This window comes from Camelus ferus, chromosome 4 (genome assembly GCF_009834535.1).
Source record: "Camelus ferus isolate YT-003-E chromosome 4, BCGSAC_Cfer_1.0, whole genome shotgun sequence".
NCBI classification, from domain to species: domain Eukaryota; kingdom Metazoa; phylum Chordata; class Mammalia; order Artiodactyla; family Camelidae; genus Camelus; species Camelus ferus.
Window position 1 is genome coordinate 17,078,837 of NC_045699.1, and position 17,880 is coordinate 17,096,716.

At 43.8% G+C, this 17,880-nt stretch overlaps 1 protein-coding gene and 1 long non-coding RNA gene across 3 annotated transcripts in view; one reads left to right on the top strand and one right to left on the bottom strand.

Moving 5' to 3' along the window:
- The window catches only part of MTAP (methylthioadenosine phosphorylase), a 33,749-nt gene extending 18,942 nt beyond the window's left edge, over nt 1-14,807 (bottom strand). For both annotated transcript variants that reach the window (XR_004319121.1, XM_032477599.1), the window contains exons 1-4: nt 14,651-14,807; nt 5,877-5,963; nt 4,651-4,709; nt 1,564-1,731 (exon numbers count right to left, since the gene is read on the bottom strand). Coding sequence is in view for 1 of the 2 variants with exons in the window: in XM_032477599.1 (XP_032333490.1) it covers nt 1,564-1,731; nt 4,651-4,709; nt 5,877-5,963; nt 14,651-14,683 (347 nt within the window). In the remaining variant the exon portion in view is untranslated. The remainder of the gene's footprint in view (nt 1-1,563; nt 1,732-4,650; nt 4,710-5,876; nt 5,964-14,650) is intronic.
- LOC116663070 overlaps nt 1-17,880 on the top strand; it is a 112,305-nt gene that overhangs the window by 71,897 nt on the left and 22,528 nt on the right. The gene's annotated exons all lie outside the window — the stretch shown is intronic.

Here is a 17,880-nt window from a genome sequence, read left to right on the forward strand (position 1 = left end):
GTATATATTTAAAAACTCCTACAGTAAAACATGTCTGTGGGCCTGTTCCTCCTCTGTGCCAAGTCCCCACACATTGTCCCTTTGAGCTGGGAATGATCTTACAAAACCCTTTGAAGGATCATGTTCATTCAATCACTCAAAAAATACTGATTGAGCAGCCACGGGCCAGGTAGTGTTGTGGGTGTTGGGGATAAAGTGGCATGCAAGACAGATGGCGTCCTTGCCCTCACATGATTTACATTCTTGAGGGGAAGATGAAAACATATATATATATTAGAGTCAGGTATGGAAAAATGATGAGGGGCATGTAATGATTTTAGTTGATGCTTATTATTTATTAGATTGAACCACAAGAAATGACTGATATACAACCATTTCTAACTTACACAGTGGGCTTGGTTCAAGCTAACAGCTTCAATTCATCAGGAAACAATCAAGAGTGGTTCTGATGGACTAGATTATAATAAACCCCTGAAAGGCAGAAGACACACAGAACAGGACTGAATAAACCTTCCTTCCATAACAGAAGAGGTAGGAGAGGCGTGGAGAACAGTGAGCTCAGAGCTAACAGAGGGGAGAACACGATGGACTAAGGCGATGGTCTGGGTGACTGGATGTGGGAGTTTGGTGGGAGCCACCAAGTAGTTTACTCCCTGTGGTCCTTCTCCCCACCACTCTGCCTCAGGTAGCAGAGTGTAGTCGCTGTCTCCATCCAGAGCACCCCAGGAGGAAGGTACCTCCTCCAGGGATGGAGGAGGCACAGCATACAGATGGGACCTTAGGAGGCCTCTCACTCTCTTGTGATTGTTCAGCTACTTCTAAATGCAGAGAGAGCCCAAGATCTTAGCAGTCCATTATTGTTAAATATTTTAGTAAAGGAACATTATATATTCCTTGCGCAATTTAAGTAACAAAAAATCCCTAGCTCCTGAACCAACTATTGATAGTAACAACATGAAACGACAGGACAGACAACCAGACATTACGTGCCTCTTGAATGATGCAGAAAGGTTCTTGCCAAGAATTCAAACCTGATTTTGATCAGGCCTCCAGAGTTAAGCGCTGGTTTACAGTAAACACAGGGGATAGAGGAAGACACTAAATGACACTTAAGGATGCAATCAGTAAAATCCAGCATGTGGGGAAACTCCATAGGAGAAAAAAGCGGGGGGGGGGAAGGGGTGAAAACCTCTGGACAAAAAAGCTTATTAATGCATGGACCTCCCCTGGACCCTCATCTGAACAAACCAATTATTAAAAAAAAGTCTGTGAGACAGTAGGGAAAAAGAGAACACTGCTTAGGCATCCAATTCTAGGAAATATTAAGTAATTTGTTTTTTTTAAAGAGTTCATATCTTTTAAAGTTACAAACTGATAAATGTAGGTGCCATGAATTAAGAACCAGAGTTCATGATGATGATTTTATTTTGTATATATTTAAAAACTCCTACAGTAAAACATGTCTGTGGGCCTGTTCCTCCTCTGCGCCAAGTCCCCACACATTGTCCCTTTGAGCTGGGAATGATCTTACAAGACCCTGAAGCATCCTAGATGGCAGCCTACCTGTCGATGAACTGGTCGATAATGACAATATCGCCAGGTTGGATCTCTTCCCTCAGGGAACCACAGGCTGTGGTCACTATGACGTGTGTACAGCCCTCCTCCTTCAGGGCCCAGATGTTCGCCTGATAGTTGACTTTTGAAGGCATGATGGTATGCTGCCTCCCATGCCTAAAGAAGGAGAGTAAACACAGTAGAGGAGTGAGCAGGGCATTTTAATACTGTTGGAAAAGAAAACTTACTTACAGCAGTGCCTTCCAGCCCTTTCCACCAAAGTGCTTTCTTTGGCAGAGGGAGAATGAGGACAGGTCGGGCAACAAGCAGCCTACGTTAAGTGTAAACGATTTGGTTTTAAAGTGCAGGCTCACTTTACAGCCCATCTTCTGTTCTCCTGTCAGCAGTGGGCAGTAGCTCACTCAGATTCACTCTCCAGGAAGACCTGCCATGTCCATCCTGTGGGCCACTAAACACCCCAGGATCTGAGGCATCAGGGCTCACATAAGCCATAACACAGCAAACAAGAGGTGCCAATGAAGGAGCACACAAAATGGAAACAGAAACTCAAGTTTCCAGTTTAATCTCCCTATTCTTTTTTGCCTGACCACCCAAATAAGTTAATGAAACATTTAAAATACTACATTTCCCAGTTGTTTATGTTGACATCAGCAGGTATTGTCCAAGAACAGATCACCTTATGCATCACTGCTGTGAGGGGCTGAAACGTGTGTCCTTGCCACGTGCATATGTTGAAATCCTAGCCCCAGTACACCCAAATGTGACTGTCTTTGGGGACAGGTAATTAAGGTAAATAAGGTTATTTGATGAGGTAATTAAGTTAAAATAAGGTTATTAGGGTGGGTCCTAATCCAGCATGAATGGTGTCCTTGTAAGAGGAGATCTGGACACAGACACACAGGGAAGAATGTACAAAGGGGGAGGACGGCCATCTACAAGCCAGAGAGGGGCCTGGAACAGATCCTTCCCTCCCGCACTCAGAAGGAACCAACCCTGGTGACCCCTTGGTCCTGGACCTCTGTCTCCAGGACTGTGAGGAAACAAATCTGTGGTACTTTGTTATGGCAGCCCTAGCAGACTGATACAGCCACCAGTGATTTATTTCCTGTCACACTTCACATACAACCTGAACACCTTACCATGGCCCTCATGTCACCTGGGCCCAGCCTACAAATGGCAACGTCCCTTCCCACCCCTGCTCAGGCTCACTGGCCTGCTGCACTCACTCCTGCTCAGGCTTGGCTCCCGTGTCGCCTCCTCACGGAGGTGTTTTCCGTGACCACTGCATCTGTATCACGTCACTATCCTCTGACCTTATTTTTATTTCTGGCACCTATCGGCCACTCAAACTTTGTATTTCCTTCTCAGTGTCCATCTTTCCTACTAGCGTCTGTCTTCCTTGCTGGTACCTAAAACTGGACTTGCCATGAGAGTAGTTCAAGTTGTTGGACAAAAAACTGAGTATTTAACACCCCCCTCCACAACACCCTCTCTCTCCCCCACACCACCCACAATGCCAGTAAACAGCCAGTAAAGGGAACACAAATTCTAAAATTTTTAAAATTCACACATTAGAGGGTATACTTATTACTTATAAGCAATACTTCACAAAGAGTTAAAATTATCCTCAGCTGTTTGAGAAACTACAAACATCACAGGTAATGTTCTACCACAGAAAGGCTAAGTGGCAAGAGTCCAGTGGTCTTCACATGTGATGATGCAGAAGCAGGCTTTCAAGGAAGTAGCTGAATAGACAAAAATCATACTGTACAATGCTGATTAAAAGTTTGGGGTCTGAAGTAAAACTGCCTGGGTTCAAATCCTGGCTCTGCCACTTACTAGCTGTGTGACCTCATCAAAGTCACTCAGCTCTCTCAGCCCGATTTTTTTTCACCTGTAAAATGGATAATAAAAACCTGCTCCTTAAGGTATCACCCCATCCTTATATTTTGAATTATATCACCAAATGACCGCCAACAGAATTATTAAAAATACCAAAATAATCTGTACGTAACTGGAGATAAGCATAGCATATCAGGATTTTTACCCCAAGTTCATAGATGACCTCTCAGAGGGGGGAGGTCCCATGAATGCCCGCAGTCCCTGCTTTTCCGTGGGGGATATGTTACAAGCCCCCTATGGATGCCTGAAGCTGCCTGAGGTCATACAGGGAAAGTGCTGGGAGTCACTCCCACGGTCAGGCCCCACCTGCCAGCATGCACTGGAGACCCTCCTGCTGACCTTGGAGAGCAAGCTGCTATCTTGTGAACTGCCCATGAGGATGGCCACACAGCAGGGGACATAGACAGCCTCTAAGAGCTGAAGGTCTCAATCCTTCAACCCTGAGGAACCAAGTTCTGCCAACTACGCGTGAGCTGGAACGAGGACATGGGCCCCAGATGCAAATAAGCTGTTAAATATACCTTTTGTGACCCTGAAGAGGACTCAGCCCACACTTCAGTCACTAGGAAACTGAGATAATGTATTCTGTTTTAAGATGCTAAATTTGTGGTCATTTGTTATGCAGCAATAGAAATCTAATACAGGCAGTCTTGACTAATTTCTAACTGTGATGAAACAGCTTGCCTCCTTTCTTCATGGAACAGGATGAGACTTGTCAAGGAAGGGTGCAGACACCCCCGGGAACCCACTTCAGGGACCTGAAACCCACTCCCCACAAGTCTAGAAGTGTTACTACACAAGGGGTCATGAATGAAGCAGTTTTTCTTGATCTTGTTAATTAGAAGATGAAAGACAAAAAAGAACAGAAGAAAACATTTCCTCTTGTAGCTAAAACTGAAAGCAGAGCTTAAATTTTAGTCAAATGATCGTATTGCTCATGGGATTGTTCTAAACACTTTCCACTTTCCCAACCTGAGGGGGGGATGGACAAGATCTTCAATCTCCAAAGTCAATTAACTTACCCCAAAACCATAAGTGATAAATAAAGATAACTCAGACAGTCTGGCTCCAACACATTAATAACTCATACCAGCATCATTACTCTTTCCAAAATTTAAGTTAAATTTAGATTCTCCTTGGTAGTTAACATTGAAAAAGCTTGGAATACCTTACCTTGCAAGGAGGACGCAATCAACATTCTTTATCTTCCCCAAAATTAAGGCATCAGAAGGCTGCACATAATGAAAAATGGTTACAACTCAGTGATTTGAAAACATATATAGAAACCATCAAAAAGCTTCCATTTCAATTGTTCAACTGCAGTAGGATTCATAGAAACTTGGGGTTTGAAGATATATTTTAGAGTAAAAGAATCTAGATTTGATCAGTCAGCTTCATCCCTCGATACCTACGGAGGCCTCTGCCAGCACAGAGGTCTGTGAGACCTAGACGGTGTGTGGGTAGGTGCCGTTCAGTGAGACCTATTTGTAGCAGCACCCTGGAGACTGATGCCAGACTGGTCACACCAGACTTGTCAACGGTGTTGGGCAGGTTCAAGAACGGGTGTGAGAGTGAAATGCAAAAAGAATAGCAGTCCACTGTCAAGGAATTTAAGAACTCAGCGCTGGAACCATGTGCTGTGTTAACCAGGTCTTAGATGGCCATGGGATGACCACAAGTAATGGAGGGAAATGTCCTGAGCACCTAGGAGGTTAAGAAAACATGGACAGCTGGGCTTGGAGGACATGAGGTCAGATCTAAGGACTTGGCTGAGAGGAGGGGTTTGGTTGGGATTGCCAGATGCAGGGATCTTCAGGAGGATCAGAGGAATCACAAAGTTTGGAATTTGCCAGATGGAATTAAGGGAAGGCAGACACCCTTCCCAGCTGGATGACACAAGGGTTGGGAGAATAGCTTCCTTTTCATAGAAAAGGAGGAGTGTTTTATTTCCAATTCGGTTATGCAATTGTGTTCTCGAACTCCCAAGAAATTCCCCTGTGGGCCAGGGCTCACTAAGAAAAGGCCACTTTGACATTTCCTCCCATTTGTTAAAGATTATGGTATGACCAACAGGCCCCAAATTAGAAGCTGATTTGAATACAGAGATCTCAAGAGTACAGTTGCTATGTCTCAAATGAGTGTGTGGCATCTAGGGATATAAACTAGCAAGTTATTTGCACATACATAAAAGTCACATTCTCAGTGCAGTCAAGTCCAGGGCATCCTTGGGGACACTGTTTCAGGTGGTGGAACCCTATGACAGAACTCTTGGCCCCCTCTCAGCCTGGGGCAGGCAGCCCTGCACTGCCAAGACAAAAGCAATTTAAAAAAACTTTTTTAACTTAAAAATTAGGCCAGCAAGGAGAAAGCTAGTATGTCTCCACTAACTGGATATTAACCTTGCCAAATGGAGTATCCACATATTTTTCAGTTCTTCCTTCTAAGATTTCTGGATCATCCAGGCCTGTCCCACCAATTATTCCAATCTAGAGGAGACAATAAAAAGATACCACACTTGATCATTTTTCATTAGAAACAAAATCATTATTTTAAGCAAATTTGTTTATTCATACTCACATGTTCTTCTCCATTCCTAAACCCTGGTTATTTTTAAAAATCTGAATATTACTGAAAAGCAATCATTCATCCCACAAATATTCGAAGGCCTTCTATGTTCCAGAAGTAACCAAAGCATGAGTCACCTTTTTTGGACTCTACCACATTTTTGCTATTTGAATAACAAATTAGCACAGTTCAGGGGGGTGGGTACAGCTCTGTGGTAGAGTGCATGCTTAGCATGCAGGAGGTCATGGGTTCAATTCCCAGTACCTCCATTTAAGTAAATAAATCTAATTACCTCCCCGAGCAAAAATTTAAAAATTTTAAAAATAATATCCCTCCAAAAAAACAAATTTGCACATTTCAAGTGTTGTATTGCATTTTTCAGAGAGTAACTTAACTGTCCTTGTCTTCAGGGATTAATCTGAGTTAAAATGCCCTGGTATTACCCTTTAGAGTTACTCTAATTTGATGATTAAGACACATGAACAGGAACAGTTACAAAGACAACTAAATATGTTAACTAAACATTATATAACTGAAATCATTAGGAAGGTTTTTGTGGGTTGATACTTCTTAAAGGAAAAATATTACTTAAAATTGTCACCAGCAGACTACAGAGATGACTCTTTATTAGAAACCTAATGAAAAGTCACCTGAGCATTTTTTTCAATGAAAAGCTTTAAATCAGTTGTCGCTTGAGTAAAATTTTCTACTCAATGAAAGTAGCTCCTTGAGAAAAAAAATTCCGAAGTTAAGAATTAACTGAACATGTGAATTAAATATTTCCAGATCAGGTTACACAGTTGATTTATATTAATATGTGGGAAAATAGTTACCTCTCTGGCTCTATTTCCTAGGGAAAAAAATCAACAAAATAAGAAAAAGAGCAATTGAAACTTTTACAAAGAACTGCAGATTACATAATTTAAAACTTTGAAAGCATCCCCATAACTTCCTTAAGTGGTTAAACAAGTTTTTGGAGTTGCTGCCACCTTGTGGTACATTGTTGAAACCACAGCAGGTTACGTATCAACTCCAACCCAACATTTTTCTCCTGCTTTGTTACAACTTAAAACATCATAGGTAAAGACTAACCAATATTGCAGTTTTCAGATCAACAGAAATGTTCACTGAAGTCAGTGTGTTTAAATCTTTCCACTTCAGGAGAAATCTTAAAAATCTCACTATTTAATGAATCCCAACCCTTTCTGCAGTGGCTGCTCCATTTTATCCATTTCATGTTTACTCTGAAGCACCACATATCATAACAGGTGTGTGTGTGTGCACACGTAATGAACTGTCTTGCCCGTGTCATCACCTCAGACTGCCAAACTAAGTTGCTGACTCTGAAATTACCCTCTGAAATTGGGATTCTGCTAGTCATGGAAACTTTTGTTTGTTTGTCTTTTTCTTTAAGTTCTACCACTTTGACTTGGCTGTTTCTGACTATTCCCTGGGTCATGGCCTCTCCCATTCTGGATTCAACACTGGAGTCAGACTCATATATATGAAACAAGCCTGACTTGGTTTTGAAACCACTCTCTGTTGTGGGCAAGCTAGCCCAGCATCACAGCAGTGAATAAGAAATGCTAACTGGGGCCTTGCTGAAGTTCAGTGCCCTTGAGCCCATCCTCAGCAGCCCTAAGCTTCAGTCCACACCACCCTGGCTTCATAATGACCCTGCATTAGGTGGCTGGTAACTCAACCCTCAGCGAGGAATATTTCGTACTGGGCGTGAAAGCAAGAGCTGTCACAGCTCATCAGAAAGACCAGGATGTGGTCTCTGGCGCTAGAATTATCTGCAGGAGAGCCTGTCCAGTCAAACTGGCTCCAGTTGTTTATGGAAACCCTCATCTTGCAAGGGATACAGGACAAGTGTAGTGTAGCAACTGAGTACTGCCACACCAGGGAACTGGCTTTCTTTTTTTTTTTTTTTTTGGCTGCAGCTAGAGGCCAGCAGCACCAAGATGTGGCAATGTCGCCACCTGCTGGCTCCACAGTGAAGTATAACTAGGATGGAATCCCAAGCACCAAAAGCGTAATTCTGTCATCCCCTCCAGTTTCCAAATTCAGGGGTCAGCTCAATACCTGCCTTGGCGATTAACTATGTCTGTGCATTTAGATGTCACTGGCACTATGCCAAGTGCTTCAGTGCCCTTACCTCATTCAGTCTTCACAACTACTCTGTAAGTTAGGTCCTATAGTGTAACAACCATTTTACAAAAGAGGAAAGAGACACAAAAATTAAGAAATTTGTCCAAACAGCAAATTATAAAGCACAACACTGAGATAGGAACACAGGTCTTTCACACTCAACCACTATGATGTACAGTATCCCCTGTAATCCTTGATAACATCACACACCCTATTAGAAATTTATTGTCTCCATGTTATGAATAAACTGATGCTCAGAATTCAAATTCTGGATCAAGGTCCCAGGGCAAACATGAAAGCAGCAACTCTGGGAACCTGAGTGAACCACCCTGGAGGGAGGGGCTCTCCATCCATGACCTCATGTATACGAACCAGGCCTCCTGGGCCAGAGGCAATGCCCTCAGTCCAGGCAATCCTAGACTGCTCAGGAAATGTATTCAGGGTCTGAGATGGAAATTCTGGGCCAATTCTCCCCAGGCAGCACTTCGTTACACAAGGTAAAGTTCTGAAATAGGGACCCCCTACTCAATCAAGGTCATTGCCAGATTTTAACAGTTGCTTCATGCCATACTTTTGCACTTGCAGACCACCAAGTCAGTCTCCTCAAAAAGAAGAGATGGTTTGAAAGCATTTTATCTAAATGTTGGCTTAGCTGGCCACAATGGTTACTTCTAGCTATGCTGAAAGGGTTCACACCAACTCCTACCCTGTGTCCACTTCCCCTGGTGCTATGCCACAGATTTCACATACCCCACATGGCTTCAGGAACCACTCCCCATTACTCTGAGGCCTGGATGCACTACATGAAGGAATCTAGCACTTCATGACAGCACTCTCAGAACACCGTAACCCCGAGCAAGTAAGACTAGCTCCTGCCACGGAGATGGGCTGCCTCTGAGTTCCTCAACTCATAAGGTGAAACAGCCAGAGCTCCAGATGCCAGCAGTCTCTGCTTTGAGCATTTCAGTCCTCCAGCTCTGGTCACCATTGACAAGTTTGGCAAGTGCGGCAGACAGACGCTCTCCTTTTGTTGGGCTAAATTAGCTTTTAGGCCTCCCAGAGCCTTGCAAAATCTTGGAAGGCTAGCTGCATGGAGAGAGAATGGCCAAATGTCTTGGGGGCCTGATCAGAACTTGCAGTACGGTCCAGAGAGACAGCTGGTGGCTCCCTCTCTGCCAGGAAACCCTTCTCTGCATGCCACCCTTGTAGGTGATGGCTGTGGGCTCAGTTGTGCCCCTCAGATCCATATGTTGAAGTTCTAACCCCCAATACTTCAGAATTTGACTTCTGTTTTTGATTGAAGTACAGCTGTTTTACATTATATTAGTTTCAGGTGTACAATAGAGCAATTCAATATTTTCATAGATTATACTCCATTTAAAGTTATTACAAAATAATGGCTATATTTCTCTGTGCTGTACAATGTATCCTTGTTGGTTTTTTATTTTACACGTAGTCATTGATATCTCTTAATCTCATACCCATCTTGCCCCACCCCCTTCCCTCTCCCCACCGGTAACCTCTAGTTTATTCTCTATGAGTCTGTTTCTGTTTTGTTATAGACATTCATTTGTTTTATTTTTTAGATTCCACATTTAAGTGGTAAATAGAGAATTCATATTTCTCTGACTTATTTCACTAAGCCTCATACTTTCTAGGTCTATCCATTTTATTGCAAATTGCAGAAATTCATTTTTTATAGTTGGGTAATATTGCATTGTGTGTATGTGTATATACATTTATACACATTTTATATTTATATTTATACACACACACACACATATCACACCATTTCTTATCCATTCATCTGTTGATGGGCACTTAGGCTGCTTCTATGTCTTGGCTATTGTAAATAGTGATTCCGTAAACACTGAGGTTCATGTATCTTTTAGAATTAGTGTTTTTGTTTTCTTCAGATGTGTACGCAGCAGTGGAACAGTGTACTAGGGTTCCCTTTTCTCCACATCCTCACCAATATTTGTTACTTGATGATAGTCATTTCCGACAGGTGTGAGATGGTACTTCATTGTGGTTTTTGATTTGCATTTGATGATTAGCAGTGTTGAGCAGAATTTGACTATTTTTGGAAATAGGGTGTGTGAAGAGGTAATTCAAGTTAAATGAAGTCTTGTTGGGTTGGTAGTGCTAATCCATTATGATTGTTGACCTTACAAGAAGAGACTAGGACACAGGTATGCAGAAGGAAGATCTTGAACTTCTGGCTTCCAGAATTGTGAGGAGACAAATTTCTTGTTGCTTACGCCGCCCAGTCTGTGGTACTTTGTTATGGCAGCCCCAGCTAACAAGTTAGTTAACAGTACATTTTGGCCAGAAATAATGGCAGGTTCAGAATATCCGTGGCCTTTGTTTAACCAGCCTCCCCTAGCAAAGTCAAGGGATTATTCTGATGGGTAGACACTCTTGAGGATACAGTCCACCTCCTGAAATGGTCATTTCAGAGGAGGATTTTCCTCAGAGCTTATTTTATTCTGCAGCGCTCTCCTCTGTTTGTGGAGAAACGCAGGATTCTCCCTGGTGCTCCTCCTGGGTCAGCTGCTGGATACTGGAATCCCCAGGGGAGCCTTCAGTACCGAAGCCCAGGGCCCAGACTCCAGAGATTCTAATTGGGCAAGGCATTTTTCCCTTCTTACAGCACCTCAGGTGGTTCTGGGGCGTAGCCAGAATTGGGCATCCTTGCTGTAGGGCCTAGATCATTAATTTTTAAAATCTGGGTTAGTTGAGTGTCACAGGCTGAAAAATGGCTCCTGCAGGAGAGCCCGTCTTCATCCTAATTACCAGAACCTCTGAATGTTGCCTTGTGAGACTAAATTAATGATTTTGAGATGAGATTATCCTGGATTATCTGGGTGGGCCCTAATGTAATCATAAAGGTCCTCATAAGGTCGAAGGAGGAAGAAGGCGATGTGACGAAGGAAGCAGGGGGAGAAAAGGCAATGTGAGCAGGGCCTTGAGCCAAGCACTGCTGGTGATCTCCAGTAGCTGGAAAAGGCAAGGAAACATTCTCCCTTAGGTCCTCCAAGAGGACCTTCCCTACTGACACTGATTTTGGCCCCACAGGACTCATTCTGGACTTCTGACCTCTAGAATTGTTAAGTGACTACATCCAGTTTGTTGTAATTGTTACAGCAGCCAAGAAGCCTGTTAAAAATGCAGGTGCCCGGCCTTTTCAAAGCTCCCTGGTCAACAGCTATCACACTTCAGTGACACTTGGATATACTGAGGCTCTTTAAAACCCAGTTTGCTTCTCCCCACCCCCATTTCAGATTCAGCAGGACTGGGGTGGGGCCCAAGAATCTGCACTTCTAACAAACTCCCGGGAGGCGGCAGATGTAGCTTTGAGAACCGCTGCTTGAGATGCTTGTGCGGCGCAGACTAGAATACCAATGGAGGACTCAAGGTCCATTCCCCACAAAGATTTCTAGTACCTGTTTCCCATCTGCCCCTATAAGGGTAAGATCTTTCCTCAATCTGTACGACTATGAGAATCAAGTGAAACAGTGCATTAACATCTGTCACTGTTTCTGTACACCCTCCCAAATCCAGCAAAAATAAAATCATAATAAACTTCCTTGAAGCAATAACAAAGAAGCCCCTTATCCCTTAGTTTTTCTCTGCTGCTCAGGAGAGAAAACCTGGCTGCTTCTCTGTCCCCTCACCAGGCAGTCTCTCTCTCAGGGATTTAACCTAAGACTCCTCAGCCAAGTGTGAACTGGCCCTCCTAGGGGATGAGGTGAGGTGTGTGGAAACCCATGGGGGTATTTTCAGGCTGCCACACTGATGGGGGAGAGTGCCACCAGCGTTTCGTGCGAAGGGGAAACCAAGGATATGTTCTATGTCCTGCAATGCTCAGGGCAGTTCTAAGGGGGGAACTGTCCTCCCCAAATGGCATTGTGTCTCTAGGTAAAAAATGCTCACTGGTCATCTGGTGTCCAGTTGGGGCCTTGGGGTTGTCTCCTGGTTTCTGAAGGTCATTCAAGAACTTTCAGTGTGAAGGCCTTTGCCAACCACTCCCAGCCAGCAAAAAAGAGAAGTTCAAAGGCCTGTTCTCCACAGTCTAGATTCCATGACTTGCCCAACCCCCTTAATACTGTTTTGATGGGACCATATCTCCTCTTTGTCATAGCAACCATGATTAACAAGACTTATTTTCATCATTCAGAGTTAAAAGCTGGGCTGCTGCCTAGGGTAGCCATGGCCCATTAAAGGAGCCCTCCAGAATGCCAAAGACCGGCTGGGCTCTCTGCGGTCAAACGTACCACTTGCCCATGGCTGCTACTGGAGGATGTCTCCCTGAGGTCCTACTAGACAATGGCTGTTATTAACACTACAGGAGAGCATCCAGTGGGTATTTTATGCACACACTCCACACTCCCTCTTCCTTAAGGCTGCACACCTCTTTCTCAACAGAATTAAATGGGGCACAGGGACCACATGTCATATTTCAGAAATGGCTCACGTCTAGTTGATGGAATGCCAGGCTTGAGGCCAGTTCTGTCATTATCCAGGTCCAGCTGTGTAATTCTGGGCTCCTTAGGTGATCTTTCTTTGCCTCAGGTTTATGTCCCCAAAATGGTTTGTGTGATTACACAGTCTTACAGAACATTCTAGCTCTTCATCCTATGATCTGGGGATAGCATATGGTTTTCATTAGCTTATTTTGCTCTGGACACTGACATCTCAATTTTTCTATATAGGATGTTGCCTCAGCAGTCTGTGGGAGATGGTGTTGGAATCAAGGATTTGCAAGAACAAAATTGTCACCTAACCCCAAAGAGAGAAATAAGCAGGCAGCCCGATATTAATTTTATATTCAGCAGCTCGCCAAGAAAAAAAATATATATCATGCAATATTTACATCACTGCTCTAATCACAGTGCCCATTCTGCACTTAAATGCACTGCACTAATTTTACAGGGAAATTGTGGTGGGGAGAATGCCAAACCAGATTAAAGTGAGAGTGTTTTAAATACCACCCCTCTTTATTTTTAATGTCACTAAGTGTATTCTTGGAAAGGTAATAGTTCCCTCTTGCCCACTGAAAGCTGGGGCCTACAAATAATTTAATTGTTGGAGAAAAGATTCAAAATTAATCTCAGCTCCTCCACTTATAAGCACTACTATTTAATAAGTTTCAACTGTGTGCTAGACAAACAATACAATTCTAAGTCCCAGAAAACCGTGCAGTACAGTTCCCGATTTATAGACGGGCACCTAAGGAACTCACTCACTCTTACAAAAGAGCGTCATAAAAATTCTGCTTTGTCTTCCGTGACTGGTAAGAGGCAGTCAACAAATATTTAATGCAAGATTCTTTTCAAAATAGAAGAAAATTGGTATCTAAGTATGACTGCAACTCTTTCCACCCCAGTCTCTCTTACATCATGTGTCTCACTAAGAGCTGCAAGGGCCTACTGAACTAATCACTCTGGCTGAGGACACACAGACCAGAGATCCGCCTTCTCCAGGCAGAACTGAACACAAAACGCGGAATCAAGAGAGAGACTTGAAGGTGATGGACCTTTCTATCCCATTGGCCAGAATTTCTAAAGCCAAACAAATTAACAGTTCTTCACCAGTCATAAGCTGCCTGGAAGGTATCTTGAGTTTTATCAACAATTCATTTTGTGGACTGTAATTCTAACTCTCTCTCCGCAAGCACCAACTAGGAAGAAGTGTTTAAAAGCCCCAGGGAAACTCGCTGCAATCCTTGGAATTTGTGCTCTCCTCCGGGTAAAACTCCACTGCCACCGTACAGTGATCCCTTGTACGGAGACTTTTGAGGACTGAGGGCACAAGGAAACTGATCTCTAACTTTCAAGGTTGCCAAAAAGCAGTTTAAGGGCTGAGGCCTCCAAACAGGGAACGGCCCAGTACTCCTGTACTCCATTTCGGTGTTGTAAAAGTCTCAGAATCCCCAAAGCATTGCGCTGCAGGGGGATAACTTCAGGACAGAGAAGGCCCACGTTAAGGAGAGAAAAAAAGCCGGAAGCTTGCAAAAGAGCAAGCAAGCAGTTCTCCCACGTGGGCCACGGCCAAAGAGCCAAGTCAGAGCGAAAGCACTGAGTAGAGCAGGGCACGAAGGGACTGTCTCGGCAGTTGCGGGGGTCCACTCACCTGGCACACCCGTTACTCCCGACCAGACGCATCTGCCCAGAAAGGAGTGGCGCTCGGGAAAGGTGGGGCGCTAGCGCAGCCACGCCCGCTGCCCTTCTCGGAAGAGCTTGCCCCCGCCCTGCGGGTGCATCTGAGACCAGAGGTTGGGGGCACAGCTTGGCAATCATTCGCTCTCCCTTACCCCGGGGCTAACCAGCCACAGACCTTCCCCGTCGCGGCGGGGGCTCACAAGCTGGGCTCACGGCCCAGAAGTGCACTCCCACCGGACGGCAGCGAAAGACTACAGGGCAGAGCGGACAACAGCCGGGACGGCTGATCTCACCTTCACGGCCGCGGGAGTGGCACCTGAGGCCATGTCTGCGCTGGGAAGGAGCGGCGACCACGCGCGGGCTGGAGGCGCGGAGCGGGTTCACGCGCGCGGCGCGGGACTGAGCAGTGCAGTCCCGGGGGCGGCTCTGGCTCCTCCTCTTCCTCCCCGGGACAGCTGGATTGGCTGCTGGTGTGGGCTCTCCCCCGCCACCCCCTCCTCAATTCCAGGTCCCCGCCTCCCGCCCCTATTGCGGACCTTTCCGGTTCTCCGTTGATTTTTTTTCACCCCCGTTATAACTAACGGGCTGATGATAGTGATAATAATAAAGACTGTTTATTGAGCCCTTGCATTGTTCCAAACCATGTGCTTTGCACTTTAATCGGCTCTGTTAACTTTAACGAGAACTCTACGAGGAAGTGCAACACTCCCGGCTCCGCCTCGTATCAGCAGCGGGCTGGGCCTTTTCTGTAAAACTAGGCCCATCTACGTTCCAGAAGTTCTCGCGGGAGGGAAAATTGTGGCGAGGAGGGAGCATGCTGTTCGGGGAGATTCCCTCCAGCTGCTAACGCGGGGCGGGGTGCGTTTGGCTCTTCTTGCCACTGAGACCCAACCGGGGTTTTGCTCCTTTCAGTTAATTCCTCCTAGACAGAGCGTAGGTGGGGTTGACCCAAGACTCAGTGATGACAAAAAGAAAATGAACAGAGTAACGTGCTACTGGATAACCTTTCTGACCTACCAACTGGCTATTTGAGGGGAGGCTTTTTTTAAGAGGATGAAACATTCGCTATCTCCCATCCTGGGTCCGAAGGGCCAGGGCCATCTTTAACCGTTCCCACCCCGGGCAACGTCCAGTACACCTTGATTCAGAATCCAGATTTATGTCTTCCTCACTCAACACTGACTGGTCACCCTCCACTCCCGCCCCCTACCCTCGATGTTACACCAGCCCTCCACTGGGATAATCCGTTACTTTCAAAATCCCCATCCCTTTCTTACAGGAGTAATCCTATTTAAACTCCCTGGCTGGATTAAACTCTCCTAAATAAAATGCTGAGCGGTAGTAACATTCTGAGATACAGAAATGTTGCAAATTACTCTGGGGTTGGGAGGATGGCTGTAAAAGGGTAGATTTTCCTCCTTCCCTACAGCAGTGAGACACTGAAACAAGACACAAGTATAAGTTCATTAAAAATATCACTATATTGTTGCTGCCCATTTACTGTTAACTTAAACGGTAAAGACTTACTCTCTCATTGTTTGCTGTTGGTCTAAATTTTCTTACGGCGCGCAGTTTTTTTCTGTTTCTTTTAAGTTATAAAATGCAAAGGCGAAGAATAAAAGAAGATTGGGACGTTCCTTTGAAAAGGGCAGAAGGCTGGGAGTCCTTCAGGAATTAGTTTCCTAGGAGCCTGTCTGCTCTGAGGGGTGGGTGGAGAGGACCCGTGTGAGAGATTACTTCATTGGTCCTGACCAGAAAATTTCAAACTGGTTGATTAAGATTATATTTCTGGGGAAGGTCTAAACTGCATTTAATTTGGGTATTGAATCTAGGTTTGGTACCATGGGCTTTTAGCACAAGTGATGCTATTTTGGGCGTTTGGTCTTCTGTTTTAACAGGGCTAAACTGGACTTCTGGACTTTTCTACTGTAAGTTGCAGGTCAGGGCTCTTAACTATGTAATGTCTGTGAAGGGAACATTGTCCCAAGTCTGGTCTGTTGTGTGTGCGTGTGTGTGTGTGTGTGTGTGTGTGTGTTTTTCTTCCAGTTTTATTGAGATATTAATGATGTATAGCACTGTATAAAATAAGGTGTACAGCATAATGATTTGATTTACATACATCATGAAATGACGACCACAGTAAGTTTAGTGAACATCCATCATCTCATGTAGGTAGAAAATAAAAGAAATTGAAAAAAATAGATTTTTTTTTGTGATGAGAACTCTTAGGATTCACTGTTAACAATTTTCATGTGTAACATACAGCAGTGTTAATTATATTTATCATGTTGTACATGACATCCCTATAATTTATTTATCTTATAACTGGAAGTTTGTACCTTTTGACTGCCTTCATCCAGTCCTCCCACCCCCATTCCCACCTCTGGTAACCACAAATCTGATCTCTTTTACTATGAGTTTGTTTGTTTGTGTTTGAAGTATAATTGACCTACAACACTACATTAATTTCTGTTATACAACATAGTGATTTAATATTTCTATACATTCATGATTATCAGTTTAATTACCATCTGTCACCATACAAATATATTACATAGTTATTGAATGTATTCCCCACACTGTATATTTCAGCCCTCAACTCGTCTATTTTACAACTAGAAATTTGTACCTCTTAATCTCCCTCACCTATTTCTCTCCTCCCCAACCTCACTCCCTTCTGTTAGCCACCTATTTATCCTCTGCATCTGTAAATCTGTTTGTCTTTTGTTAATTTTGTTCACTGTTTTGTATTTTAGATTCCACACATGAGTGAAATGCCACAATATTTACAAGTAAATCTCACTTAGCATAACTCTGTCTAGGTCGATCCATGTTGTTGCAAATGGCAAGATTTCATTCTTTTTTATGGCTGAATAGTATTCCATTGTGCATATATGCCAAATCTTCTTATCCATTCACATATTGATAGGCACTTTGGTTTCTTCATAAAAGTCTTGGCTATTGCAAATAATGATGCAGTGAACATAGTGGTGCATGTATCTTTTTAAATTACTGGTCTGGTTTTTTCGAGTGATATAATTTTAAGCCACTTCTGGAAAGAAATTAGCATTTCCATACAAAATTTAAGCAATTTTCTAACTTCTTCTCAGAAACCAGGCAGCCACCCATCAGCTGGTTGTCAGGCACTAGTTTGTTCTCTGTGTGTAAGGCATGTAGTTCAAGACAGTTTGATCCACCTCCCAAGGGGACTCTAGCAGTTTTCACCATTATGCTTTATGAGAAAAGAGCATACAAATAATAGAACCAAGGGACTGGCTTACTATAGGTGATTTGAACTGACAACAGGCATTACAGGGTTCTTTTAATAAAAGAATCCATTTTAGAAAAACGTGTCAAAATCGATTTTCAAAAAGTTAAAAGCATAAAATTCAAACAAACATATAGTTGGCATGTGTCAGAGATGTATTTAACTCATTAATAAAGGAATCAGCAGAATGGCAAAACTAATTCAAGGGAGGATACAAGAAGCTGCAACAGCAGAAAAGAGAATGTTAGAATAAGA